General features: G+C 42.0%; 1 protein-coding gene across 1 annotated transcript in view; it reads left to right on the forward strand.

The window, feature by feature from the left end:
* MANBA (mannosidase beta) overlaps window positions 1–27,454 on the forward strand; it is a 117,783-nt gene extending 90,329 nt beyond the window's left edge. Inside the window, exons 14-17 of the mRNA XM_068975266.1 lie at window positions 12,657–12,801; window positions 21,159–21,301; window positions 22,157–22,414; window positions 26,241–27,454. Coding sequence (XP_068831367.1) covers window positions 12,657–12,801; window positions 21,159–21,301; window positions 22,157–22,414; window positions 26,241–26,465 — 771 coding nt within the window. The 3' untranslated portion in view covers window positions 26,466–27,454. The remainder of the gene's footprint in view (window positions 1–12,656; window positions 12,802–21,158; window positions 21,302–22,156; window positions 22,415–26,240) is intronic.
* The last annotated feature ends 441 nt before the right edge of the window (window positions 27,455–27,895 follow it).

Raw genomic sequence — 27,895 nt, forward strand, 5'->3', positions numbered from 1 at the left:
TTTAGATTCCATATATATGTGTTAATATATGATATTTGTTTTTCTCTTTCTGACTTACCCAGAAAAGCATAATTCAAAAAGACACATGTACCCCAGTGTTCATCGTAGCATTATATACAATAGCTAGGACCTGGAAGCAACCTAGGTGACTATTGATAGATGAATGGATAAAGAAGTTGTGGTACAGATATTTGTCCCTTTTAAAGCGGCGTAGTTCATCCTTATTAATTTCTCATAGCCAATGTTCTATAAAACTATCTCAGTTTTGATATTTGAAATAGGATGGTCCCTATTCCTGTGCATGTGTGTTATGTGTGAACCTTTTCAGCTGTTGTTTTCATGCTGGCTTTCCCCCTCCCAGCTGTTCATTTTATTGTGGTTACTTTATTCTGTTTCCTCAAAACACATTCAAAGAACTAACAGAAATAATTGTTATTTCCAAACTCATGAACATTGGAGGTACACAGTTGGGGGCTGGGGTGTGAGTGTGTTTTCAGTCATTCAGTTGTGTCTGACTCCTTGTGACCCCATGGATAGCCTGCCAGCCTCCTCTGTCCATGGAATTTTCCAGGCAAGAATACTTGAGTGTGTAGCCATTCCCTTCTTCAGAGGATCTTTCTAACCCAGGGATCAAACCCACGTCTCCAGTCTCTCCTGAATTGGCAGGTGGATTCTTTACCACTGAGCCACCAGTGGGATTATGTGTTGGTGGTTTTTCTTGGTGATGACTTTTGTCTGATCCTGTAAGTATGAGCTTCCTATCAGGCATTGGCTGGGAACTGGACTTGTTGGTTCTACCTTGAGACTTTCTGACACTTGATGGATCTGAGATGAAGAAATCAGAATTATGATTTTTTTTTTGTTTTTCCTTTGTGTTGGACTTTCTTGACCGAGTATAGACAGGAAATGTTAGGAAATGTTGTTAACACGTTTCTCTTTCCTTGTCATTTTCATATTAGAACAGTCATCTTTAGTGTAAGTACAAGAAGTAAATCTTTCTTTGGTCCATTTTCTCTGTTCCCGCTCCCACCTCTTGCTCTTATTCTCATAATCTGTTATACTGTTCTGAAGAACCAGGGTACTTGCCTGCGTGCCAATTTTTAAGACATTCTATTAAGGAATTTATTTTGTATGCAACTTTCAGAAAACTCTTGGCTGAGAAAGCTGTGCAATAAGTTTCTTTACATTTAGATCCTTCCCTGGCTTCTCTTTATCTTGCGACCACAAAGGCATCCCTTAGGCTCTTACCTCTTTAATTCTTTTACCGTTCCAAAATAATCTTGCCCTAATTTTCATTCTCCTACTTTAACCTATTGTATTCCAAATAACCCACATACCTAGGCACACTCTCTTAAGCTGTGTCACACAGACCTCGCTGCTTAGTCTGGGGACTGTCTACACTAACAAATCTGTTAGGTGACTTATTCGACCACCATGGTTTCTTGCTAGCCAGCTAGGGAGGAAGCTGGCCTGTGGACTGTCTTCACTAACCCCTTAGCTTATAGCCCCCTCTAGTGTTTTCGTTTATTCTTCACGTATTTATTGAGCATGTAATGAGGGCTAGATGTTTGGGGATGTACTTTAGGGATCCATTTTATCTACTACGTTGCAAGTGACTTGATCATAAGAACAAAGGTGGGGGTAAAAAACAGCCTATGCGGTAGGTCCAGGGGTTGATGATACCTGCTACTCTGAAACAGTTTCCTTTTTCGTAAGCAAATGTGGTATGGGGATCCAGAACATGCTGAACTTTAAAGTTAGGGGTAGGGTGGGTAAAGAAACGGAATGAAGGTAAGATTACTAACCGCGTATTACACACTAGTATGTTGTATTTATATGCATCATGTAATTTAACAATCAAGCAGACAGTCAGCTTCTTTGCATGTCTACTGAAATACTTGGCCCTGAGGCATAAGCTGCTTTGTATACCTTCTCATGTAATTTGAACAACGTCTCCAGACATCTGTTACTGTTTTCCTTTTACACATGAGGAAACAGAGGCTCAGAACAGTTAAGTATTTTTCCCAAGTTTTCAGGGCAATGAATGAAGCAGGGTTTCTGCTTTTTAAACTACACTATCAAATCTCTCTAAAGCTGAGATACGGGAAATTCTGTAACTACTGAGATGTTTAGTTGAATTATCATGTCAAATTTTCAGCAGTTAAGTAAAGCAGACATCAGAAATTTAGCACATTAAAAAAGTCCTTATTGGAACAATAGAGAAAAGGAACAAAATCAAAAGTTAATTGTTTGAAAAGATCAATAAAATTGAAAAACATTTAGCTAGCTTGGTCACGAAGATGGGAGAGAAGACTCAATTTACTAAATCAGGAATGAAAGAGGGAACATTACTATTAACCTTACTGGAGAAAAAAAAAAAGGGGGGGTGATAATGGAATATTATAAACAGCTGTATGACAACAAGTCTTATATCCTAAATGAAATGGGCAAATCCATAGAAATATACAAACTATGAAAACTTACTTAAGAAAAAACTGAGTAGACCTTTAACAACTAAAGAAGTTGAGTTAGTACTTAAAGGGCTTCTCTTAAAGATGGCTTCACAAGTGAATTCTAAAAAATACATAAGGAAGAATTAACACAACCCTTCACAAAAATTTCCCCAAAAATAGAAGAGGCAAAGTCACTTCCTAAACTCTTTCTGTGAAGACATTGTTCTCCTGATACCAAAACTGGACAAAGACATACCAAGAAAAGTGCATGCCAATGAGTACCCTTATGGGTTTCTCTGGTGGCTCAGATGGTGAAGAATCTGCTTGCAATGCAGGGATGGATCCCTGGGTCAGGAAGATCCCCTGGAGAAGGAAATGGCCACCCACTCCAGTATTCTTGCCTGGAGAATTCCATGGACAGAGGAGCCTGGCAGGCTACATAGAGTCCATGAGATTGCAAAGAGTCAGACATGACTGAGCGACTAACACTAGAGATGAGTATAGACAGAAAAAAAAATCAACAAAATAGTGGCAATTCAAATCCAGCAACATAGAAAAAGTTAATATGTCATAAGTGGGATTTATCTCAGGAATGGAAGACTTGTTCAACATATGAAAGTCAACCAATATAATACACTATGTTAATAGAAGGAAGAAAAAACAACTATATAATGATAATCTCAATAGATGAAGAAAAAGCACTAGACAAAATGTAACACCCTTTCATGATAAAAAATTCAACAAACTAGGAATAGAAAGGAGCTCCCTCAACCTGAGAAAGAGCCATCTATGAAGAACCCGTAGCTAATATCAAATTTAATAGTGGAGGAAAGAATGCTTTCTCCCTAAAATGAGGAACAAGACAAAGAAGCTTTCCCTTGTCCCTTCTGTTCAACATTGTACTGGAGATCTAGTCAGCACAATTAGGCCAGAAAATGAAATAAAGGCATCCACATTGGAAAGAAAGAAGTAAAAACTGTATCTGCAGATGCATGATCTTATATATAGAAAACCATAAAAACTACCTGAAATCTACTAGAACCAGTAAATTAATTTAGCCACTCTGCAGGATATAGTGTCAATATACAAATATCAGTTGTATTTTAAGCAATAAGCAGTTTGAAAGTGAAATTAACTAAACAATACCATCTACAATAGTATCAGAAAGAATAAAATACTTTGGAATATATTTAACTGAAGAGATATGAGACTTGCACACTGAAAACTATAAAACATTAGTGATGGAAATTAAGGAAATGGAAGGATATTTTGTGTTAATGGATTGGTAGATTTAATACTGTTAAGAACTCCACAAACTGATCTACAGATTTAGCATAACTCCTATCAAAATTTATGCTACCAACTTTGGAAAAATGGGCACAGTGATACTAAGATTTATATATAAATGCAAGGCACTCAGAATAGTCAAAACAATCTTGAAAAAGAACAAATTTGGAAGACACACTTCCTGCTTTTAGAACTTACTACAAAACCGTTGCAATCAAGGCACTATGGTACTGACAAAGGACGAACACATATAGATTGATTAAATAGACTTGAGAGTCCAAAAATCAGCACATCTATGGTCAATTGATTTTCTACAAGGATGCTAAGATGATAAAACGGAGAAAGAATAGTGCTTTGAACAAATGGTGCTTGAATAACTGAATAACCACATGTCAAAGAATGAATTTAGACTTCTACCTCACACCATATACAAAAATGAACTTAAAATGGATTAAAGATCCAAATGTATGAAACTCTTAGAAGAAAATATACGCATCAATCTTTGTGAACTTTGATTATGTAACAGTTTCTTAGATATAACATCAAAGCAGAAGCAACTGAAGAAAAAATTAAATTGGACTTCATCAAAATTAAAAACTTGTGTGTCAGAGGATACTATCACAGAAGTGAAAAGATAATCCATGAAATGGGAGGGAAAATTTACAAGTCATGTATCTAATAAGGGTCTAATGTTCAGAACATGTTAAGAACTCTTACAACACAATAATGAAGAAGACAACCTAATATACAAATGAGTGAAATATTTGAATAGACATTTGTCCAGTGAACATGACCAGTAGGTACATGAGAAGATGCACAGTATGTCACTGCTGCTGCCGCTGCTGTTGCTGAGTCACTTCAGTCGTGTCCGACTCTGTGCGACCCCAGAGACGGCAGCCCACCAGGCTCCCCTGTCCCTGGGATTCTCCAGGCAAGAATACTGGAGTGGGTTGCCATTGCCTTCTCCAATGCATGAAAGTGAAAAGTGAAAGTGAAGTCGCTCAGTCGTGTCTGACTCTTAGTGACCCGATGGACTGCAGCCCATCAGGCTCCTCCGCCCATGGGATCCTCCAGGCAAGAGTACTGGAGTGGGGTGCCATTGGAAAATGCAAATCAAAACCACATGAGATACCACTCATATCTACTGGGGTATCTGTAATTTTAAAAAAAAGAAAAAAGAGACAAATATTGGTTAAGTATATTGGTCAGTGTTTCTAGAGAAACAGACCAAATATGATACACAGAGATAGATTAGATAGAGGCTTCCCAGGCAGCCCTACTGGTAAAGAACCACCTGCCAATGCAGGAGACATAAGAGACCTGAGTCTGATCCCTGGGTCAGGAGGATCCCTGGGAGGAGGGCATGGCAGCCCTCGACAGTATTCTTGCCTGGAGAATCCCATGGGCAGAGGAGCCTGGTGGGTCCATATGGTCGCAAAGAGTTGGACAGAACTGAAGCGACTTAGCACATAGATATATAAAAGAGGAAATTTATTACAGGAATTGCCTCAGATGATTACGGAGGCCAAAAAGTCTTGCAGTCTGCCATCTGCATGAAGGAAAACCAGGAAAGCCTATGGTATAATTCAGCTTGAGGTCTGAGAACTGAGGCGCTGTTGCGGTAAGATCTGGAGTCTCAGCGTCCGATCACCAGGAACTCCAGTGTTGGAGAGTTAGAGAAACTGTGCCTCAGCTCACGAGAGAGAATGTGCCTTCCTCTGCTCTTTTGTCTGTTCAGGCCATCAGCCGCCTGTGATGACACTCACCCGCATTCGTGAGGACGAGCTTCTTCGTCTATGGAAAATAGTGTTTACCAGCTGTGTGTGTGTGCGCTCAGTCCGACCCTTTGTGACCTGAGTAGGCATCCCCTAACCCAGTCAGATTCACACATAAAGTTATAACCATTAGAGAAATTAGAAACCTCAAATGGTTTGATAGTGGGGATGTATTAATAAAATGGTACAGCTACTGTAAAAAAGTTTCTCAGTGTCCCAAAAGTTAAAACAATTACCATAGGACACAGAAATTCTACTTGTAGGGATGTATCCAAGAAAATGGAAAACCTATTCACCCAAAAAGCTCTGCCTCAAAGTTCATAATAGCCGAAAAGTTAAAACAGTCTAAATGTTTACCAATAAGTGGATATACAAAGTGTGGCATGTCCATGCAATGAAATAGTATCCAGCAGAATAAAAAGGTTTGAAGTACTGGTACCTAGTCCAACGTGGGTGAACCTTGGGAACTTTAGGCTAACTGAAGGAAGTCAGTCGCAAATTGTATTGTACATATTGTGTGATACCACTTACATGAAATGTCCAGAATAGACAAATGTATAGAGACAGAGAGGGGATGAGTGGTTTCCAGAAGCAGAGGAGAGGGAAGAATGAGCAGTATAATACGGGAAGAACACCTGTATTAACCAGCACAGAGTTTGTGGGGGAGGATAATGAAAATATTCTGAAATTATGTAGTGGTGAGATTTGCACAACGTGTGACTATACTAAAAGCCAATGAATTGTAAACCGTAAAAGAGTAAGTTGTGTGGCATGAGTTATATCCAGTTTAAAAGTGGCTTTATAAGAAGATTGTTATTGTCAAGATAATTTTAAGTAAATAAAGTATATAAAGACCATTGTATCAGGAGAACCTATCACATGGCTACTCCTGGTTCCAAAGGCAGAGGTGTGGTTCTGAGCATGTAACCCAGGTATAACCCTACCAATCTGGAGGAAGGGGAGAACGGGGTTTTATACACAGCAACCTTTTTCACAGTGGCATAGCTGGAATTGGAACCTAGGTCTTGGTGTCCTGGTCCCGTTCCTTTTCCCCATGCCGTGTTTCTCTGTGGAGAACGATTTCACAAGTGTAATCAAGCGAGCTGCTGAAAGTAGGCATATTTCTAAAACTAAAGTGAGATTTGTCTGCTAACAGTGGGACTGAGTAACCTACGAAATGACTAAGCATTTATCCTTCTTATATGTAAAGATTGTTTTCTTTAGGAGAAAAATGCACGAATGTATAAATATGGGTACAATCTTTGAAGGGAAAGAGGCAGTTGCAGTGATTTTTCTCCAGGCAAGTAGGATTGTACATTTTCCCTTTAAGATGGACAGTGGGCAATGGTCTTCGGCATTTTTATGAACAAAGGTGTCATTCATTAGCCCTAACTGGCACCCGCTGGTATGGGTAAACCCAGATCCGTGCTCCAGGCATGGCACCGGCTGTCTGTGGCGGGTGCTCCAGGGTGCACACGACAGAACCCGGGGCCCGGAAGAGCCTTGGCTGTCACTCTTGCATCAAGTTCTGGTGTGATCGGCCAGGAGGTAGGGCTTGCCCAGTGCTCTTTTCCTTTCATTCCTAGCAAGGCTTCGGAGTCTGCTTGCATTAAAATTTTTTTCTAAGTATAAAAGGATTGCTAATGCTTACCTATTAAGCCAGACAAGGTAAATGACAGCTCGGAAATGGTTAGATATACAGAAGTAAATATATTTTGCAGCTGATTCTGAGAGTTGGAGTAATTTAGGGACTGAAAACTCAAATGTTTGTAGGAGCCCAGCAAGTAACTTAAATGGATGAGAGTGTGAATATTGGGGATTATGGCAAAATGGAGCATACAGGCCCTGACTTAAGACACTAAACTATAATACTGACAACAATGAGACACAAGAAGCACCTGCTCTGTGAGCCAATTAAAACCTGTGTGGGCTGAGCCCTGACTGCAGGCTACCAGCTTATGGCAGTCTTTCAATTGGAACATAATAGAGCAGCATGCAACCAGGACTTTAAAATGTGTCACATATTGACACATTATATTGACATTGTATTGTCGTATTATTTTGTCATATAGTGACATGTTATATGACATTATATTGTCATATATTGACAAGAGAGACAACACAAGAAGCAGAGAGATTAATTTGAACATAAAATGTTCTTAATTCTTGTATTTAAAGAAAAAGCTGCAAACCATTCAAATGCCTATTAATCACTGGAGAATGATTCCTCAAGCTATAACTATATAACCCTTTAAAGCACAGAGAGATATAGAAAATGCCAGTGTGTATCATGGAAGTGTACATAGATGAAAATTAACTGAGTAGGATACAAAACTGGAAATGCATATGAGTTACAATCAGTTCAGTTCAGTCGCTTAGTCATGGCAGACTCTTTGCGACCCCATGGGCTGCAGCACGCCAGGCTTCCCTGTCCATCACTAACTCCCAGAGCTTACTCAAACTCATGTCCATCGAGTCGGTGATGCCATCCAACCATCTCATCCTCCATTGTCCCCTTCTCCTCCCACCTTCAATCTTTCCCAGCATCAGGGTCTTTTCCAGTGAGTCAGTTCTTCACATCAGGTGGCCAAAGTATTACAATATATGTTACAATATGTTACAATATAATGAGTTACAATACATGTTAACAAAGATCAGGAAGGAATTTGGATTGTTATTAAAAAAAAAAAAATTGTTGTTGCTCTTTGTATTCCCCCTCCCCCGCTGAAAAGAAGCTTAAATTCACCTTGAAGAAAATGCAGGTCACCTCTACCAAAGCCATCAGTAAAGCATCTAATCGTCCTTTGGATTAGGTCTAACTAAGCATGAGCATGACTGTCTCAATGAGTATGGCTTTGTCTTCAAAGCTTGTATTTTTGCCTGGAAGAGATGACCTGATTTCCTACTCGTATACACTGATGTTTTGTTTCCCACCTCAAAATTCTGGTTTTCACTCTTCTCCTGTTCACCCTGTTTTATAAACCTGGATGCAAGGAAAGAGATTCTAGTCCCAAACTTCTTGAATGACACCCCTCCTTCCCTTCTGCTCATGAGTCCACGTGGAATGAAGTCCCATAGCAGAATATTGCAGGTTCTTTGGCTCCCTTGGTGTATCAGGAATGGCCCCAACTTTGAAGATACTTCAGGTCCTGGAGGTTCCAGAATTGTAGGCCAGCACCCAAAGCAAAGTATCCATGGTTGCCATTTGATGCCTGCGCTCAGCCTGTCGGGGCTAGGCCAGAACTTCTGGACTGTCTGGTGACCGGACTGCCTCTCTCTACGTGTTACTCTTTGGTGTGATGAAGCCTTCCTTATGTTTTCCCGTGACCCCTTCACACACCGTCCATAAAGCCTCTGACGATTGCTCAGGAATCTGAGGAGAACAAGAAACTGCTCTTTCAGAGCCTCGGGTGTGCATGCTGCAGGGCAGGGACTGGCTTGATTTTGTGCCCAGGGGAACAATTTTCACTTGGTTGGTGGGGACATTATTTGGGGGTCCAAGTAAGATATTATCAAATTTTAAAAACAAATATCAAGATTGCTCTCCATACTGATGTGATGATATAAGATCTGTAGTGGGCATGGATTATAATTGGTGCGGCCCTGTTTCTACTGAGATTTCATTTGCCTGCTTTATTTTCACTGACCTTTCTAAAAATTTTTCTGCAACAGTGATTCTGATAACTCAACAAACATGTGGACATTTAATGAAGGAACTTGATTTCTCTGTGCCTAGCTTTCCAGGCCTCGATGTAGATAACTCTCTGTCTTCTTTAGTTTAGCTCAGATAAGATCCTTATTTTTTATAAGGAACTTGTACATACATCCTGAGTCTAGCTGTTATTCACCTGGGTATGGACTCTTTAATCACTAGAAATTGATGGGGTCGGATGAGAATTCAGGCAAGGCTCTGTTGGGATTTGTGCCGCAGCATGAGGGAGGGGGAAACAGGAACAGGTGCCCTTGATTCCCTGGCTCCGAAAATGTGGGTGAGGATGGAGGCCAATTGGTGAGTTGGGCGGGAGGCATCGTTTAGGTGGTCTGCCCACCCCCGTGGTGGTGCTGTGTGCAGAGATCATGTGTGGTACCCTGCTTTTCCTCCCAGCATCTCAGAAACGATAGTTGGTTGGTGGCCTTTTTGTATCTTATTGTTCACGATTTGCCCCAACTGTGCATGTATGAGGTAGGTTTTAGTCCCTTATTGTTTCTTTGTATTCTGCTGCTTGAGAAGACATTTGTTCAGGAGCCAGTACTCCAGTAAAGGGTCCCAGGTCCCAGCCTAGCTCATAATTGCAGAATAACTTGACTGTCATAGACCATAGCCCTTCAGCCTATTTTTCTATTTCACTCCTTGACTTAGTGATAGACTGATATGCTTAGGTAGTATCCTGTGGTCCTTTTGAGCTGGCACCCTCCCCCTTCTCTTGTGAGATTCTTACTCTCTCTGGAGTGTTCTTTGCCTGTTATCATCGCTGTGCTCCCAATGGTCTGCTTCCTGAATGGGAAAGGCCTTTCTTTATCTGCTCACAGCCAGTATCATCTCTTGCCTAGAAGCTGGTAATAGATTTCTAAATGATCTCCCTAATCTACTCTTGTCTCTTGACTGCTTTCAGTGATCAGAGTCACCTGCTGGAAATGCAGGTCTGATCACTTCACCCTTTAGCTTAAAAGCTTTCTGTGACTTCCATTGGCCTTCAGGATGCATTCCAAACCTTCCCAGCTCTGGCCCCTGCACCCCACCAGGCTTGCTTCCATTGCTCCCAGCTTTCTGGGCTCAGGCTGCCTTGCCGTCTTTCAGTTCTTTGCTGTGCGTCCTCCTTTCATCATGTGTGTCCCCTCCGGCTGCAGAATTCTGCCCCCTTTCTTTTTCATTCTCCTGTGAGGCCAATTCCACTGCTCAGCTAGACCCATTTCCCCTCCTGTTCAGGCTCCTAAGATCGTGTACCTCTCTTTCTTAGCCTTCATGACTGTTCAAAGTTTCCATATAGTTGTGTGATTCTTTGGGTAAGGCCTGTCTCCTATACAAGTCAGTAAGCTCCAGGAGGGTGGGCTGTTTCTTTTTGCTGGGTGAGTGGGTTACCATTAGCAGCATGTAACATGTAATGTAGGTACTTATTAGATATTTATTGAATAGCCATTGGGTTTCTCTTTGCTTTACGCTTCTGGAGTGTTACGACTCTGCCTCATGTAAATTCTGACTTCATCTGTGACTTCCTCCCTAGCCAGCCCCCTTCTTTCTAAGGGTGTTACCCTCACTGGAGCTTTTCTCATTTTTTAGGAAGGCCTCTGAGCTTAGTCTTCCAGTGGCCACATGTGCGTCCCTCTTTTTCCTCTTCTGTGAAATCCCAGGCCCTACTCTAAGACTGTCCTTTTCCTCGAAGCTCTCTCTCTCCAGGCTCTCCTTGGTGACCTCGCCTCTGAGCCTGCTGACCTTCTCTTTGTGAGCCCGTCCGAACTGCAGCTCCAAGCTAAGGGATGTGATACTTGCAGTGTCCGTAACAGCAGCAGTAAAGGAGACTGGGTTTTCAGTGATGATGACAGTGATTAAGGCTTCTATATGAAGCTCTTTGTGCCTCTTAAACAAGAACTAAATTTACTCATCTCTCTGTTGCAGCGTTGCCATCTGTTCTGCTCTGACGAAGGACTTGCACTCATAAGTTTTACATTATCAAAGTCATGATATAAAAACAGTTGCTTGACTCGCAAAAAAGGGATTAGGAATTTGACAATATCAGTCATAATAAAGTTTTTTTTCTACAGATTTTTTTTTAAAACAAAGTATTAATAGTCACAAAATGAAAGTGAAAGTTGCTCAGTTGTGTCCGACTCTTTGTGACTCTATGGACTATACAGTCCATGGAATTCTCCAGGCCAGAACACTGGAGTGGCTAGCCTTTCCCAATAGCCACAAACATGTTAGTAAAACTGCTCACTGCCTGAAACTTAGTATCTGACTACAGAAAGCATTTGCTCCGTTTTTTCTGTTTTGTTTTCTGTCATTGCCCCCACTATCAGTGGCAGAGAACTTTTACACCATCTTATTTCCATGATTACCCATTGTTATGATAAACCAAACACTATGCTTCCCCCCAAACCTGCTGCTATGCTGCTATGTTGCTTCAGTCGTGTCCTACTCTGTGCGACCCCATGGATGGCAGCCCACCAGGCTCCGCCGTCCCTGGGATTCTCCAGGCAAGAACACTGGAGTGGGTTGCCATTTCCTTCTCCAATGCATGAAAGTGAAAAGTGAAAGTGAAGTCACTCAGTTGTCTCTGACTCTTAGCGACCCCGTGGACTGCAGCCTACCAGGCTCCTCCGTCCATGGGATTTTCCAGGTGAGAGTACTGGAGTGGGGTGCCATTGCCTTCTCCGCCCCCCAAACCTAGCCATTATAAATAAGAGCTTCTCATAGGGTTGGTCCCAGATCTAGTATAATAATGGTATATAGAATGCCAATTAAATTCCCCAATTTTTTCAAGCCTCTTATTTTCTCAGATCGAGACAGCCTACCTCAAACAAAAACACCTGTGTAGGTTTTGTGTTTGTCTGGCAATGGATTAAGCTTCTCTTTTTTTGAATAATTTTTTTTTAATCGAGTTATAGTTGATTTGCAATGTTGTGCGTATCTGCTGTATAGCAAAGTCATTCAGTTATACATATATATGTTTTTCCATAGTTTGGTGTGACTTATCACAGGATATTGAATATAGTTCCCTGTGCTTGCTATTGTTGTGTTAGTTGCTCAGTTGTGTCCAACTCTTTGTGACTCTATTGGACTGTAGCCTGCTGGGCTCCTCTGTCCATGGAATTCTCCAGGCAAGAATACTGACGTGGGTAGGTATTCCCTTCTCCAGCAGACCTTCACGACCCAGGGACTGAACTTGGGTCCCCTGCATTACAAGCAGGTTCTTTACTGTCTGAGCAACCAGGGAAGCCCCCTGTGCTATACAGTAGGGCTTTTTTGTTTTTAAATCCATTCTAAATGTAATCATTTGCATCTACTAACTCCAAACTCCCAATTCAGCCCTACCCCCGCCCCTTGGCAGCCACAGGTCGGTTCTCTGTATCTGTGAGTCTGCTTCTGTTCCATAGATGAGTTCATTTGAAAACACCTGTGTTTTACCATTTTCCCCTGATTCAGGTGATGCAGGCCCAGTGTGTCAAAACAGAAACTGAATTCTACCGTCGCAGTCGCAACGAGATAGTGGATGGAAAAGGGCACACCATGGGGGCGCTTTATTGGCAGCTGAATGACATCTGGCAGGCTCCTTCCTGGTCTTCTCTAGGTGAGTGTTTTAGCATTGTTTGTGTGTGAGAAAAGAAGCCAAACCTGTGGGGAGAGGCGCTGAGACAGCACAGAGCTAGAGCTGGAGGGTCCAGTGAACCCAAGCAGGACTCCGCAGAGGAGAGGCTGTTCAGCTGCCAGCCTCTGACCTTCGGCCACCTCTCCCACCTTCACAATCTTTGGGGAGCCCAAGAGGCAGCCTCACTGTGAGTGCTGTTCTGTGCGGTCACAAAAGCAGGCAAACGAGGGGATAGATTCGTGCATGAACATCTCAGCCACGTGTGTGCGTGCTCAGTTGCTTCACTCATGTCCGACTCTGTATGGCGCTATAGATTGTAGCCTGCCAGGCTCCTCCGTCCGTGGGATTCTCCAGATGAGAATCCTGGAGTGGGTTGCCATGCCCTCCTCCAGGGGATCTTCCCTACCCAGGGATCGAACCCGTGTCTCTTACATCTCCTGCATGGGCAGGTGGGTTCTTTACCATTAGTGCCACCTGGGAAGCCCCACTCTCAGCCACGTGTCTTCTAATTGTTGCTTAGAATTTTGAATTGATTTAAGAGGACTTCCCAGGACAAAAGGAGATTGACATAAACACCTCTTCTTCTGTTTAGGAGAATTCAACTGTGGGAAAGTCTGACCCAGCGAAGTGTTAAAAATGTCCCTTTACTACTGATTTCCCTTCTAAGTTCACCTGATCATCTTTATTTTGCCGTGTTTGTCTCTTGAGGGGAAAGGGAGATGAGTCAGAAGTACAAGTAGGAAGGGTTGTCAGTTGGACCTGTTTAGTTGAGCAACAGGTGAGATGGCTGACATGGTACTTGCAGTTTGAATTATTTCGTCTATTTTGGTGCATTAAAAAAATTAAGGCGTAGTAATGAATCACCAGAGGTGATTGAAGCCAAGTTCAGTTAATGATATGAACAAAAGTTTTGGGTCGAAAATGAGGCAAAGTCATAAAATAAAAGGGTGGTTTCACTGGGTGAGGCTCTTGAGCCGTGAACGCAGATCATGGGGTTTCTTCCCCACATGTTTCAGTGAATGCTCATCGTCTCCTGCAGGGAACTGCAATCTTGGTCAGGTTTCCCAAATCAGCCTCTTTATCAACATCAACCAGAGAAAGGGTATTAAATGAGGATCGGGGTAGATTGGAGAAGGCAATGGCAAACCTCTCTAGTACCCTCACCTGGAAAATCCCATGGACAGAGGAGCCTGGTAGGCTCCAGTCCATGGAGTTGCGAAGAGTCGGACACAACTGAGTGACTTCACTTTCACTTTTCACTTTCATGCCTTGGAGAAGGAAATGGCAACCCACTCCAGTGTTCTTGCCTGGAGAATCCCAGGGACGGGGGAGCCTGGTGGACTGCCATCTATGGCGTCGTACAGAGTCGGACACGACTGAAGCGACTTAGCAGCAGCAGCAGCAGGGGTAGATGCTAGCAAAATAGCCTCTCTGGGATGCTTAAACTGGACAGAGAGATATTGTTCAGAGACAATAGGAGCCTGACCCTGCTTCATGTCTGTGAATGAGGTGGTGTCTTCTAAAGTTGAGTTCAGTTCAGGAAATGGGAGAGCTCGGGCTTATAACTCTTCCCTTAAATGACTCTGTGTTTTTCCAAAAGGGTATAAGAGTATGATGTTCAGTTCAATTCAGTTGCTCAGTCGTGTCCAACTCTTTGCAACCCCATGAATTGCAGCACGCCAGGCCTCCCTGTCCATCACCAACTTCCGGAGTTCACTCACACTCACGTCCATCAAGTCTGTAATTGCCATCGAGCCATCTCATCCTCTGTCATCCCCTTTTCCTCCTGCTCCCAATCCCTCCCAGTCTTTTCCAATGAGTCAGCTTTCACATGATGTGGCCAAAGTACTGGAGTTTCAGCTTTAGCATCATTCCTTCCAAAGAACACCCAGGGCTGATCTCCTTTAGAATGGGCCGGCTGGATCTCCTTGCAGTCTAAGGGACTCTCAAGAGTCTTCTCCAACACCACAGTTCAAAAGCATCAATTCTTCGACACTCAGCTTTCTTCACAGTCCAACTCTCACATCCATACATGACCCCTGGAAAAACCATAGCCTTGACTAGACGGACCTTTGTTGGAAAAGTAATGTCTCTGCTTTTGAAAATGCTATCTAGGTTGGTCATAACTTTCCTTCAAAGGAGTAAGCATCTCTTAATTTCATGGCTGCAGTCACCATCTGCACTGATTTTGGAGCCCAAAAACTAAAATCTGACACTGTTTCCACTGTTTCTCCATCCATTTGCCATGAAGTGATGCAACCAGATGCCATGATCTTCGTTTTCTGAATGTTGAGCTTTAAGCCAACTTTTTCACTCTCCTCTTTCACTTTCATCAAGAGGCTTTTTAGTCCCTCTTTACTTTCTGCCATAAGGGTGGTATCATCTGCATATCTGAGGTTATTGATATTTCTCCCGTCAATCTTGATTTGTCTTTTGTGTTTCCATACAAATTTTAGGAATATTTGTTGTAGCTTTGTGAAATATGCCGGTAGTATTTTGATATGATCACATTGACTGCAGATTGCCTTGAGTAGATGGCCATTCTAACAGCGTGAGTCCTGTCCCTGAGCAGACTATCTCTGCATTTGTTTGTGTTGTCTGCAGTTGGCTTCATCAGTGTCTTATAGTTTTCTGGGTACAGGTCTTTCCCCTCCTAGATTTATTCCTGGGTATTTTAATCTTTTTGATGTGGCTTCCCTGATAGCTCAGATGGTAAAGAATCTGCCTGCAATGCAAGACACCCAGGTTCGATCCCTGGGCCGGGAAGATCCCTTGGAAAAGGGAATGGCAACTCACTCCAGTATTCTCTTCTGGAGAATCCCATGGCCAGACTATGGGATCACAAAGAGTCAGACACAACTGGGTGACTAACACTTTGACTTTTGTTTTATTCTTTTTGATGTGAAGGTAGATGGGGTTGCATCCTTAATTTCTCTCTTATAGTTTGTTGTTGGTATATAGAAATTCAACAAATTTCTGTAGGTCAGTTTTGTATTCTGCATTTTTACCAAGGTAATTGATGAGCTCTACTAAATTTTAATACTGTCTTTAGGATTTTCTTAATCATGTCATCTGCAAACAGTCACAGTTTTCCTTCCTTTTCAGTTTGAATTCTTTTTCTTTTTGTCTCCTGTGGCTAGAACTTTCAGTATTGTGTTGAATAAAACTGGGCATCCTTGTCTTGTTGATCTTAGAGGAAGTGCTTTGAGTTTTTCACTGCTGAGTATGGTGTTAGCTGTCTGCTTATATATAGCCTTTGTTATGTTGAAGCATGTTCCCTCTACACCCACTTTGTGAAGTTGTTTGTTTTTGTTTTAATCATAAGTGGATGTTGAATTGTTTCAGAAACTTTTCTGCATACATGGAGATGATCATAAGGTTTTTCCCCTGGTTTTGGAATCACGTTGATGCTGGCCACATGGATGAGTTCAGAAGGATTCCTTCTTCTTTCATTTTCTGGAAGAAAATGAGAAGGATTTGTATTAATTTTTCTTTGAATGTTTGGTAGAATTCACCAGTGAAGCCATCTGGTCCTGGACTTTTGTTTTTTGGAGGTTTTTGGTTATTGATTCATTCTCCTTAGAAGTAATTGATCTGTTCAGATTTTTTTTTTTTTAATCTTTTCATGATTCAGTCTTGGAAGGTTATATGTTTCCAGGAATTTATCCATTTCTTCTAGCTTGTCCAATTTGTTGGTATAGAGTTGTTCGTACTAGTCTCTTATGCTTTGTAATTCTTTAGTTTTGTTGTAGTGTCTCTTTCATTTCTGACTTTATTGATTAGACCTCTTTTTTTGATGATAAGTCTGGCTGTAATTTTATCACTTTTGTTTATCTTTTCAAAGAACCAGATCTTGGTTTCCTTGATCATTTCTATTTTTTAAAGTCTCTATTACATTTTTCCCTCTACTAAGTTTGGGTTTTGTTTGCTGTTCTTTTTTTTTTTTTTTAATATTTATTTATTACTTTGGTTACTCTGGATCTTAATTGAGGCAAGTGGGATCTAGTTCCCAGTCCAGGGATTGAACCTGGGCTTCCTGCATTGGAAGAACAGAGTCTTAGCCACTGGACCACCAGGGAAGTCCCTGCTGTTCTTCTTCTAAGTTCCTTTAGGTGTAGGGTCAGGTTGTTTATTTGTAATTTTTCTTGTTTTCTAAGTTAAGTTTGTGTCACTAAAATTTCCCTCTTAGAACTGCTTTCTCTGCATCCAATGGATTTTGGGTCATTGTGTTTTTGTTCTCATTTGTTTCCAAGTATTTTGATGATCCTTTGAGTTTCTTTGGTGACCCATTGGTTGTTTAGTAACATGTTGCTTAGCTTCCATGTTAGTGTTTTTTGCAGTTTTTTTTTTTTTTTTTTTCCTTGTGGTTGAGTTCTAAGAGTCTGGTAGGATTGTGGTTGAAAAACATGCTTGATATGGTTTCATTTTTCTTAAATTTATTGAATATTGTTTTGTGGTACACCATGTGGTTCATCCTAGAAAATGTTCCTTGTACATTTGTATCAAATATGTATTCTGCTGATTTGGATGGAATATTCTGTATCCATCCATTTAATCTAATGTGTTTCCTGACTGATTTTCTATCTGGATGATCTGTCCACTGATATGAGTGGGGTGTTAAATTCCCCTACTCTTATTATGTTACTGTCAATTTCTCCCTTTATGTCTGTTAATATTTGCTTTATGTATATAGCACTCTTTTATATATAGGTGCATATCCTTTTACAGTTGTTACATATTCTTAGATTTATCCCTTAATCATCATATCACATCCTTCTTTGTCACTTATCACGTCTTTGTTTTAATGTCTTATCTTGTCTGATGTATTAATAAATATTGGCGTCCTGGCTTTTTCCGATTTATATTTGCGTGGAATACATTTTTTCAATCCCCTCACTTTCAGTTCTGTGTATGTCTTTAGATCTGAAGTGTGTCTCCTAGAGGTAGCATATATATGGGTTTTGTTTTTGTGTCCATTCAGCCACTCTGCATCTTTTGATTGGAGCATTTAGTCCATTAACATGTAATTACTGATAGGTATGTACTTCTATTTTGTTCATTGTTTGAGGGTTATTTTTGTAGTTTTAGTTCCTGTCTTCTTCCCTTCCCTGTTGATTTGATGACTATCTTTAGTTATGTTTGGATTCCCTTATTTTTGATGTTTATCAATTGTAGATTTCTGGTTTGTGATTACCATGCAGCTTATATATAGCAATCTACATAGAGTGTAATGCAGTTTGTGTGATTATTTTAAGTTGATGATCTCTTAATTTCAAACATTTTTAACAACCTGCATTTTTACTCCCCCACGTTGTCATGATTATTGTTTTTAGTTTCATATTTTGCATCTTTTTGTGTATCTCTTAACTAATGATGGATATAGATGATTTTTACCACTTTTCTCTTTTAACTTTCCTGATAGCTTTGAAAATGGTTGATTTACTACCTAATATTTGCTTTTATTAATGAGCTTTTTCCTTTCATAATTTTCACGTTTCTGTTTGTAGCCTTTTCTTCTTCACTTAGAGAAATCCCTTTACCATTTCTTATGAAGCTGGTTTGCTGGTGTTCAGCCTCTTTTAGCTTTTGCTTCTCTGCAGACCTTGGGGCTTCTTTATCAAATCTGAATGAAAGTCTTGCTGAGTAGACTATTCTTGTTGTAGGTTTTCCCCTTTCATCACTTAAAATTTATTGTACACTCCTATCTGGCCTGCAGAGCTGCTGGAAGTCAGCTGATGGCCTCACTGAAGTTCCTTTGTATATACCTTGTTGCTTTTCCCTTGTTTTTTAATATTCCTTCTTTAACTTTAATTTTTGCCATTTTAATTATGGTGTATCTTGGTGTGGACCTCTATGGGTTGATCCTATCTATGTTCCAGGACCTAATGTCTATATCTCTTCCCAAGTTAAGGAAATTTTCAACTATTGGGTCTTCAAATACGTTCTCTGTCTGTTTCTCTCTTCTTCTGGGACCATATAATGTGAATATTCGTGCCCTTGATGTTGTACGAGAGATCTCTTAAACTCTATTTTCTTTTTAATCTTTTTTTTTCTGTTTAGCGTCAGTGATTTCCTCTACTCTGTCTTCCATCTTTCTGATCCATTCGTCTGTATCATTTAATCTACTGTTGATTTCTTCTAGCGTATTTTTCATTTCAGTTGTATTTTTCGTCTCTGCTTAGTTCTGCGTATCTTCTAACTCTATGGTAAACTTCTCACTGTGTTCATCCATTCTTCTCCCATATTCTTTGATCATCGTTGTGATCATTACCCTGAACCCTTTCTCACGTAGTTTGCCTATCTGCGCTTCAGTTGGTTCTTCTTCTGGGGTTTTATCTCCTTCCTTTGTTTGAAACATGTTCCTCTGTTACCTCCTTTTGCCTAACTGGTTCTTTTTATTTCTCTGCATCTGGTGGGTTGGTTACATTTCCTGACCTTGGAGAGGTGGCCTTTTGTAGGAGATATGCTGTGTGTCCCAGCAGCTCACTGCTCTCTGGTCATTGGTGCTATATGCTCTAGGGGTACCCCTATGTGGGGTGCATGGGTCCTTCTGTGCGGTGGACCCACTACTGTCGTGGTCTGATAGACGTGGCTGGCCCTTGGCCCAGTTGGTTGCCAGGCCCTGCCCTGTGCTTGTTGGTGGGGCCAGGTCATGAGGCTGCTGGCTGCAGAACCCTGGAGGATCCTGCACTACTGCTTGCTCACGAATGGTCAGAGCCGGCTTCTCAGGGGAGTGGTTGCAGGGCTGGGGCTCATGGGTCTAGTCTTCACCTACTGGTATCTGGAGCCAGTTCCTAATATGGCTGGCACAGGTTCTAGGGTATCCCAAATGGGCCAGCACCAGCTGACCCACTGGCTAACTGAGGGGGGCTGGATCCCAGGGCAGCTGGCTGAGGACTCTAAGGTTTCTCAGAGCTGCTTTGGTCTGCTCTTGGGCTGGTGCCAATCTGCCGTGTTGGTTATGTCCCAGCAAGGTAGGCTGCAGGGCTGCAGTGGTCCCGGGGCTGGTGTCTGCCCCTTGCTGGGTGAAGCTGGGGCGAGTAGGTGATGCCAAGGCCCAGAATATTTGGGGGCTGGTTCTGGCTGGCTTGTGGCTGGAACGTGGGTCTCCAGACTTTGGCTGCATGTCCCTGGGGGGCTAGTGCTTGTACACTGCTGATAGTACTTGGGCCTAAGCCCTCTGGTGAACAGGACTGTGACCTTAGGAGCCTTGGGCCAGGAGGTCTTAAGGCAGCCTGTCTGCCTCAGGGTGAGGCTGTGTCCTTGTCCAGCCAGTTGCTTGGCCTGAGGTGTCCCAGCACTGGTGCAGACAGGTTGGTGGGTGGGGCTGGATCCTGGTGCTAATTCTCTAGGAGGAGGATTCCAAAATGGCACTTGCCAGTGTCTTTGCCTCCAAGGTGAGTCCAGTTGCTTCTTGCCTCTTCAGGAGACCCTCCAAGATCAGCAAATGAGTCTGACTTGGGCTCTTTTCAAATGACTGCTTCTGCCCTGGGTCCCAGAGGGTGTGAAATTTTGTGTGTGCCCTCTAAGAGTGGTGTCTCTGTTTCCCCCAACCCTCTGTGACTCCTGAAATTAATCCCTGCAGGCCTTCAAAGCCAAGCTTTCCAGGCACTTGTCTTCCCAGGGCAGGGTCCATGGGCTGGGGAGCCCTGTGGGACTCAGACTCCTTGAGGAGCAAGTGTAGTTGTTTTTACATCTGTGGTTCGCTCACCCCTGAGGTGTGGGTCTTGACTACGTAACTTATGGCCTCCTGCGCATCTTATGGTCCCTTCTTATATCTTTAGTGGTCGATGATCTCTTCCGCTAGATTTTGTCTTTCTCCTAGAGAGTTGTGCTCTAAATAGCTGTGATTGTAGTGTGCTCACGGGAGGAGGTGAGCACAGGGTCTTCCTACTCCACCGTCTTGTCCAGCCTCTCCAATAGTACTTCCTCTAAGTAATTCTTATAAATGAAGAGTTGTAACAGATGTTCACTGCCAATGCTCCTGATTCCCTTTTTCATGTGTAAGTAGGAAAAAGGAACGTTGGTGCCGTGATCTCCTGGAAGCAGAACTGCAAATGAGCAAGTGCCAGCCAGGAATCACATGTGTGACTTAACTGCCTGAGCTTCCATTCCCTCATTGGAAGGGTGTGATGGTAATGGCTGCCTCCTCCAGATTTGAGGCTGACATGAGGCGATGTCCAAAATGCTCCCTGCGCTCCACAAAATGGGTTCTTTCCGCTGTCAGCTCTCTTCCACGCTCAACGCCCAGAATGTGACAGGTCACACGCCTGGGCCATGTGGACATGACTCTCACTGCTTGACGCTGCCCGTCTCCTAACCCACCTGATTATTTTTAGAGTATGGAGGAAAGTGGAAAATGCTTCATTACTTTGCTCGGCGTTTCTTTGCCCCGCTGTTACCGGTGGGTTTTGAGGATAAAGATGTGCTTTTCATCTATGGCGTATCAGACCTTCCCTCAGACCATCAGATGATGCTCACTGTAAGTTGCTTGGACTTTTTTTTCTTTCTGTGGTAGAGGGAGAATTTTAGATTTTTTTCATTATTTGGTTCTGTTATTTTTGGAAAAAAGAGAAATTTGTTTCAAAGTGTTTCTAATGTCTGTAACTGAAAATGGGCTGTTTTTAAAATCTGAAAATCTATATTCAGGACAAAATCCTGCTGTTTATTCTATGACCTTAATGTCTTGGTTCAGTTTTCTCATCTGTAAAATGACACCAAAGTGCCTTTTTAGAGGATTTCTGTGGATAGTGAATACAATAATTAGATGAGTGTTAATTGTAAACTGTAAAATGACACTTAAATCAAAGATTATTTATAATCATGAGAAGCTGGAAAAAGCCTAAACTTTATAAAAAGAAATCATTTAAAACAGTATATTAAAGTGGAAATCAGTAAAATTATACAAAATGTATATGTGGGAAAGTGAAGCTGTATTTGAAACAAAGTTAGGTAAAAAGAGAGGATAGAAACTTGAAGTCTTAGGTGGCTACTATCGGGAGGACATTGAGAATAGGTCAAGTTTTTGGAATAATTACAATGTCTGAGTTCCTATGCCTTCCATAGATTATTTAATTCTCACAACTGCCTGTGAAGTTACTGCTTTTTATTATTTGTTGTTCTCACTTTATGTATAAAGAAATGGATACTTTGAGCAGTTGAATACACATCTTAGTTACATAACTAGTACTTGGCAGAGCTGAGGTTAAACTCAGGTTTCACAGTCTCTTAATCAGTTCTGCTCTTGTGACTTCCATCTATTATTACTACTCTTATTCTCTAAAAAATAATTAGGAACTAAGAATGTTTGGTTTTCCTCTGTCTTGTTTCTCCCCAGGTGAGAGTCCACACTTGGAGTTCCCTGGAGCTCGTATGCTCTGAGCTGACGAACCCTTTTGTGATGAAAGCTGGGGAGTCTGTTGTCCTCTATAGTAAGCCAGTGCCTGAATTGTTAAAAGGATGTCCCGGATGTACGCGACAAAGCTGTGTGGTTTCCTTTTACCTGTCAACTGACGGGGAACTCTTGAGCCCAATCAACTATCACTTCCTGTCCTCACTGAAGAATGCCAAGGGGCTCCACAAGGCAAATATCACTGTAAGCACCAGTGGTCTGGGGTTGCTGTGGCTTTGAGGGCTGTCCTGCAGTTTTGCAAAATTTCCCCTTGGTACTGAGTTTGTTTGGGACCTGGGGAAGATTGATTCCCCTTCCCACTGGAAACAAAGAGCAAATAATTTTTTTTCAGATTCAGCATTTGTCAAAGTTTACGATGCCTGCGACACCGGTGGTTCCATCACCTCTCCTTGTTAGGCTGGTGCAGCGGAGGGCGGGGCAGCAGGGTCCTCTTCACTGACTGCTCCTGAGCTGGGTTCCAGGCTCTGACCTGGGCGCCTTACTGCACCAGCCCTGAAGTATTACCACCTGCACTTGTAAGTGAGAAAGCCCGTTTGGGGGCTTCTCAAGTGGCTCAGTGGTAAAGAATCTGCCTGCCGAGGCAGGAGGTACAAGAGACATGGGTTTGATGCCTGAGTCAGGAATATCCCCTGGAGAAGGAAATGGCAACCCACTCCAGTATTCTTGCCTGAAGAATCCCATGAACAGAGGAGCCTGGCAGGCTACACTCCATGGGGTCACAAAGAGTTGAACATGACTGGGCACACATTCACTAGCCTGTTCAATGGGCCCAAGGAACTGTTCAGTCTGTAGCCAGGAAGTGTCAGAGCCCAGTAAAAGCACTCTTTTTTTTTTTTTTTTTTAAATTTAACAAATGATTTCTTCTCTCTCTTTTTTTAACTTTCTATTTTATATTAGAGTACAGTTGATTAAAAATGTGTGATAGCTTTGACACTTTCACTTAATACTTTTTTAATTTTAGCTGTTCATTTATTCATTGTTTGGCTGAGCTGGGTCTTTGTTTCTGCACGGGCTTTTCTGTAGTTGCAGCAAGTGGGGTCTGGTCACTGCAATGAGAGGCGCTCACACCACAACCAGAGAGTAGCCGCTGCTCATAATTTACACTAGGGCACACGCATTCTGTTGTGTGTTCTATGGGTTTTGACAAATGTACAGTGACATGTGGGCCTCAGTGGTAAAGAATCCATCTGCCACGTCGGAGACATGGGTTTGATCCCTGGGTCAGGAAGATTCCCTGGAGAGGGAAATGGCAACCCACTCTTCCTCACAACTGAGTGGCTAAATGACAGTGACATGTAACAACTGTTACCGTATCATACAGAGTACTTTCACTGCTCGACAGTCCATTGCTTTCTGCCTCCTTTATCTTTGCTTGTGCCCAGTCCCTCAGTCGTGTCTGACTCTTTGGAACCCCACCAGGCTCCTCTGTCCGTGGGATTCTCCAGGCAAGAATACTGAAGTGGGTTGCCATTCCCTTCTCCAGGGGATCTTCCTGACCCAGGGATCCAACCCATGTCTCCTGCATTGGCGGGGAGGTTCTTTACTGCTGAGCCACCTGCAAAACCTTGCTTTATCTTTCCCTCCCCTCAGTCCCTAGGAAACACCGATCTTTTGGCAGTTTACATATTTTTATTTTTTCCAGAATGTCATATCGTTGGAACCATACAGTATGTAGTTCTTTCAGATTGGCTGATTTTTTTACTTAATAACATACATTTAAATCTTCTCCGTGTCTTTTTTTTTTTAACTTTTAAATTTTATATTCGAGTATACCCGATTAACAATGTTGTGATGGTTTCAGGTGGACAGCAAAGGGACTCAGCCATACTAAAAGCACCTTAAATTTTGCATTTTTAAGGAGAGTCTACAAATGTAAAAAACTTTCACTCTCCAGTCTGATTTATTACTTTCAAGTTGCTTAATCACCAGATCTCTTTATCATTGTCAAGAAAAAAAAATAGGATGATCAGGATAGGCTGTGTTGTAAAAATTGTGTAGCCAGAAAATATGGAATCTATCTAGTTGATTGAAAACCTTTCCTTCCTTCCCCCACCCCCACATGGTGATTGAAAATATGTTTCTAGAAAGTTTCATTCTCTATTTTTAACCAATTATAAGTTTATTTTAGACTTCACTGAAAAGACTTGAGAGGATTTTTTTACATTTGGTTTAGAAATATCAAAACTCAGTCCTTGAAATGAAAACATAGCTTCCTTCCTAGTTAATAGTAAAATGTTCCCTTAATGAAATCTAACTTATTTGTAGAGCAGATATGAAGGAAATGATATACATTTACATCGCTTCTTTCCAGAAAAAAGTACAAAACTATTACTGGATAATTTTGTAGTCTCTAGACAAGATTTTGAAATCTCTTCTTTTCTCATCTAGGTCTCCATTACCTTGAGACAGCTGGGAGTGGGAAAGGAGCAGGCCTTCTTTCTCTGTCCTATCTCAGTTGTATTTCAGTGATACTTCACATCTTAAAGGGATCCTTATTACATCCTAAAAAGATGTAATAACAGTAGCAACGATAATAGTAATGATAGTTCACATTGTCACAGGGTTAACATAGCCAGGCATTAACTCTATCCCCTAGGGCATCTCCAGGGACCTTGAGCCAGAGGATAAGCTTGAGCTCCATGCCCTGGTGTCAGATAATGCAGAAGTGAGATTTCCAATTAGAAGAAGGCACCAACAAGAGTGAGTGGGTGCCAATGTCCCTTCTGGCCTTGCCCTTGAAACAGAGTAGCTGAGGCCTTCCTGCAGCCTTGGTAGCGGCGAGGGCCAGCCACGTGAACTGTGTGCCTGTGACTGCTTTGGGGTCTTCATTGGAATGAGGGGCAACATGATTTGGGAATTTGACACCATCACTACTTTGGTAGAAGCAAGAAAAGAAACTTAAAGTATATTAGGTCGCTCTCTCTAAATTTCTTGTTTCTACTAAAGTAGTGATGGTGGGGGTGATAGAGTCGTTAAGTCACATCTGACTCTTTGTCACCCCAAGGACTATAGCCCTCCAGGTTCCTCTGTCCCTGGGGATTCTCCAGGCAAGAATACTGGAGTCGGTTGCCATCTTCTTCTCCAGGGAATCTTCCCGACCCAGGCATGGAACCCAGGTCTCCTGCACTGCAGACAGATTCTTTACTGGCTAAGCCTCTAGGGAAGGCCTACCAATGTGGGATTTCTTGTTGATAATGCAGAGCCCTGCGTGATGTAGCAGGCTAAGTTATATATAGTAAAATTTGCCCTTTGTCACACGTCGCCTATAATGTCAGGCCCATGGCATGGCATGTATGCATGTTGAAGAGTTCTGTTTGTGACCAATGCATGGCCTGATTACCAGGCACTCAGCTGTGTACTCACAGTGAGAGAGGCTCACAAACTCCACCTTCCGGGGGGCAGCTGTCCTCACTCTCAGCCTGTGCCAAGAGGCTGATGGGTGATAAGACTTACGCTGCACTCTCTTTTGCTATACTTTGTGGGATTCACACATGTTTGAGGTGTTACTAAAGTGACTTTACCCATGATGCATTGAGAGCACCAGCTCTTGTGGGATAGCTTCTGGAGATGCCTGGCTGGCTGCTGTCTGGACCACAGGGTCTCCCCATAAGACCAAAAGGTGGGTGCCAGGGCTGTGCTCCACAGTCAGCTCCGGACAGATCCGGAGCAAGTCATTAAAATCACCAGTCCTGCTGCAGAAATGTGCCTCTCTTGATGAGACCCTGAGGAAAAGATACACAGCTACAAAGCTCTGAGCTTCCTGTGAAATATTCTCCCGAATCTTAGGAGATCACATATTTCTACCCTGATTTGAGATTACAATTTGGTGATTTTCCACAGCCTTCAGTCAATTTCCATGTATTTTTTTTTTTTAGCATCTGACACAGTGCATGGAATATATGACTTTAGCAGTAATAGAAACAAAGTTGAAGGCAGTACACTCTGTGTTAGCCACGTAGAACAGAGAGCTCTGCTCTCCATCTTCACTTCATTTATCTCTTTCTTTCAGGCCACCATCTCGCAGCAAGGGAACACATTTGTTTTTGATCTGAAAACCTCAGCTGTTGCTCCCTTTGTTTGGTTGGATGTAGGAAGCATCCCAGGGAGATTCAGTGACAATGGTTTCCTCATGACTGAGAAGACACGGACTGTATTCTTTTACCCTTGGAAACCCACCAGCAAGAGTGAATTGGAGCAATCTTTTCATGTGACTTCACTGGCTGATACTTACTGAGGGAATCCAGGTTGTATTTTTGAGAGCTGAAGGCAACTAGAAACAGATTGAAGAAGCCAGGAAATGCGTCTGCTTGCTGTCAGGTGTCTAGTTAGCCACTTGGTTCTCCCAGGGAAGGCTGTGTATATTCAGGAGATGTCCTCAACAAAGCTGTGCCTGGGTGCTGTTCCGTCCGCACCAGGGCTCTGTCTTTAGCTCTTCCTTTCGCACCTTTTGCACCACATGAATCAGTTCTAACCCAACTGTCTCTCCTACCCCCAAAGGAGGTCCTGTCTACACGCAGTCCTTTAAGGGAATCACAGGAACATGACCAGGTAGCCCTTTAAGAGAATTACAGGTATACTCCCAGGTAGCCCTTAAAGGAATCACAGTAATGACCATTGTGGTATCTGTGGAATCATGTGTGGAAGGTTGTGAGGGCATGTAGGCCCCTCGGGTTAGCTTTGAGAAATAACCTAACGATTGACATGAAACTGCTTTGTCATTATTTCCAGAGGAAATAGAGATTCAGATGTTGCAACAGAAAGAGATGTCTGGATGGTAGCCGTATTGGTTGTTGATGCTAGAAAGTATGGTGGGATTGACTGTTGCCATTCGATTACTTTTTGAGCAAGAGTCTTTTTTCATTCATGAGTTTTTTTTAAATAAAATTTTGTTTTAACAATAATAATTTATTTTTTCAAAGGCAATTAGTGATTCTTCTTTGGGAAAAAAAACTCGCATTGAAATGGACATCACCTTGATCATGTTGGAAACTTTCGGGTGTCCTGACATAAGTGGTCACCTGTATTAAGTATGGGCCTCAGATTTGGTTAAGTCCAGTGAACTTTCCAGTTCAAGGCTATGGTTTGATTTGCATGTGATGAGCCTGGCAACAAAGTGGTATTGCCTTTAACTTGAGATTGAACCATTTTAAAAAACACTGATTAATTATAATTGCTTATGAAATCATTTTGTTCTCATCATCCTGTTTATAAAATTACATTGATAGTGAAACAAGGGGCACAATGTTAATAAGTAGTCAATTTGAGTAAAGGTGTATATGAATTTTTTTGTTCTGGTTTTGCAACTTTTCTGTAAATTTGAAATATATAAAAATTTTAGATGATATAAATTACATTGACAATTTGGTGTTCCGTCTGTGACTTATTTCCCCATTCCATGAACACTCAGTTGTGCCCAGTATCATGCAAGGCATTAATTTCCATTTAGCTCTAGTCAGAGTTTTAGTCCACTTGATAAACTGGGAGAGTTTAAAGAATCTAGACCAGGATATTTGAAGGGTCTTCTAGAAGAAGAATCAAGTAATTGGTTATGGAATTTACTGGAGGTGAGAGTTACTAAATAGGTAATATTTTGGTTTTAAAGCTAAGAAACTTTCGGCCCTGCTTCAGAGACTAAGAAAATAAATGCAGACAACCCACTCCTCT

This window comes from Capricornis sumatraensis, chromosome 7 (genome assembly GCF_032405125.1).
Source record: "Capricornis sumatraensis isolate serow.1 chromosome 7, serow.2, whole genome shotgun sequence".
NCBI lineage: Eukaryota > Metazoa > Chordata > Mammalia > Artiodactyla > Bovidae > Capricornis > Capricornis sumatraensis.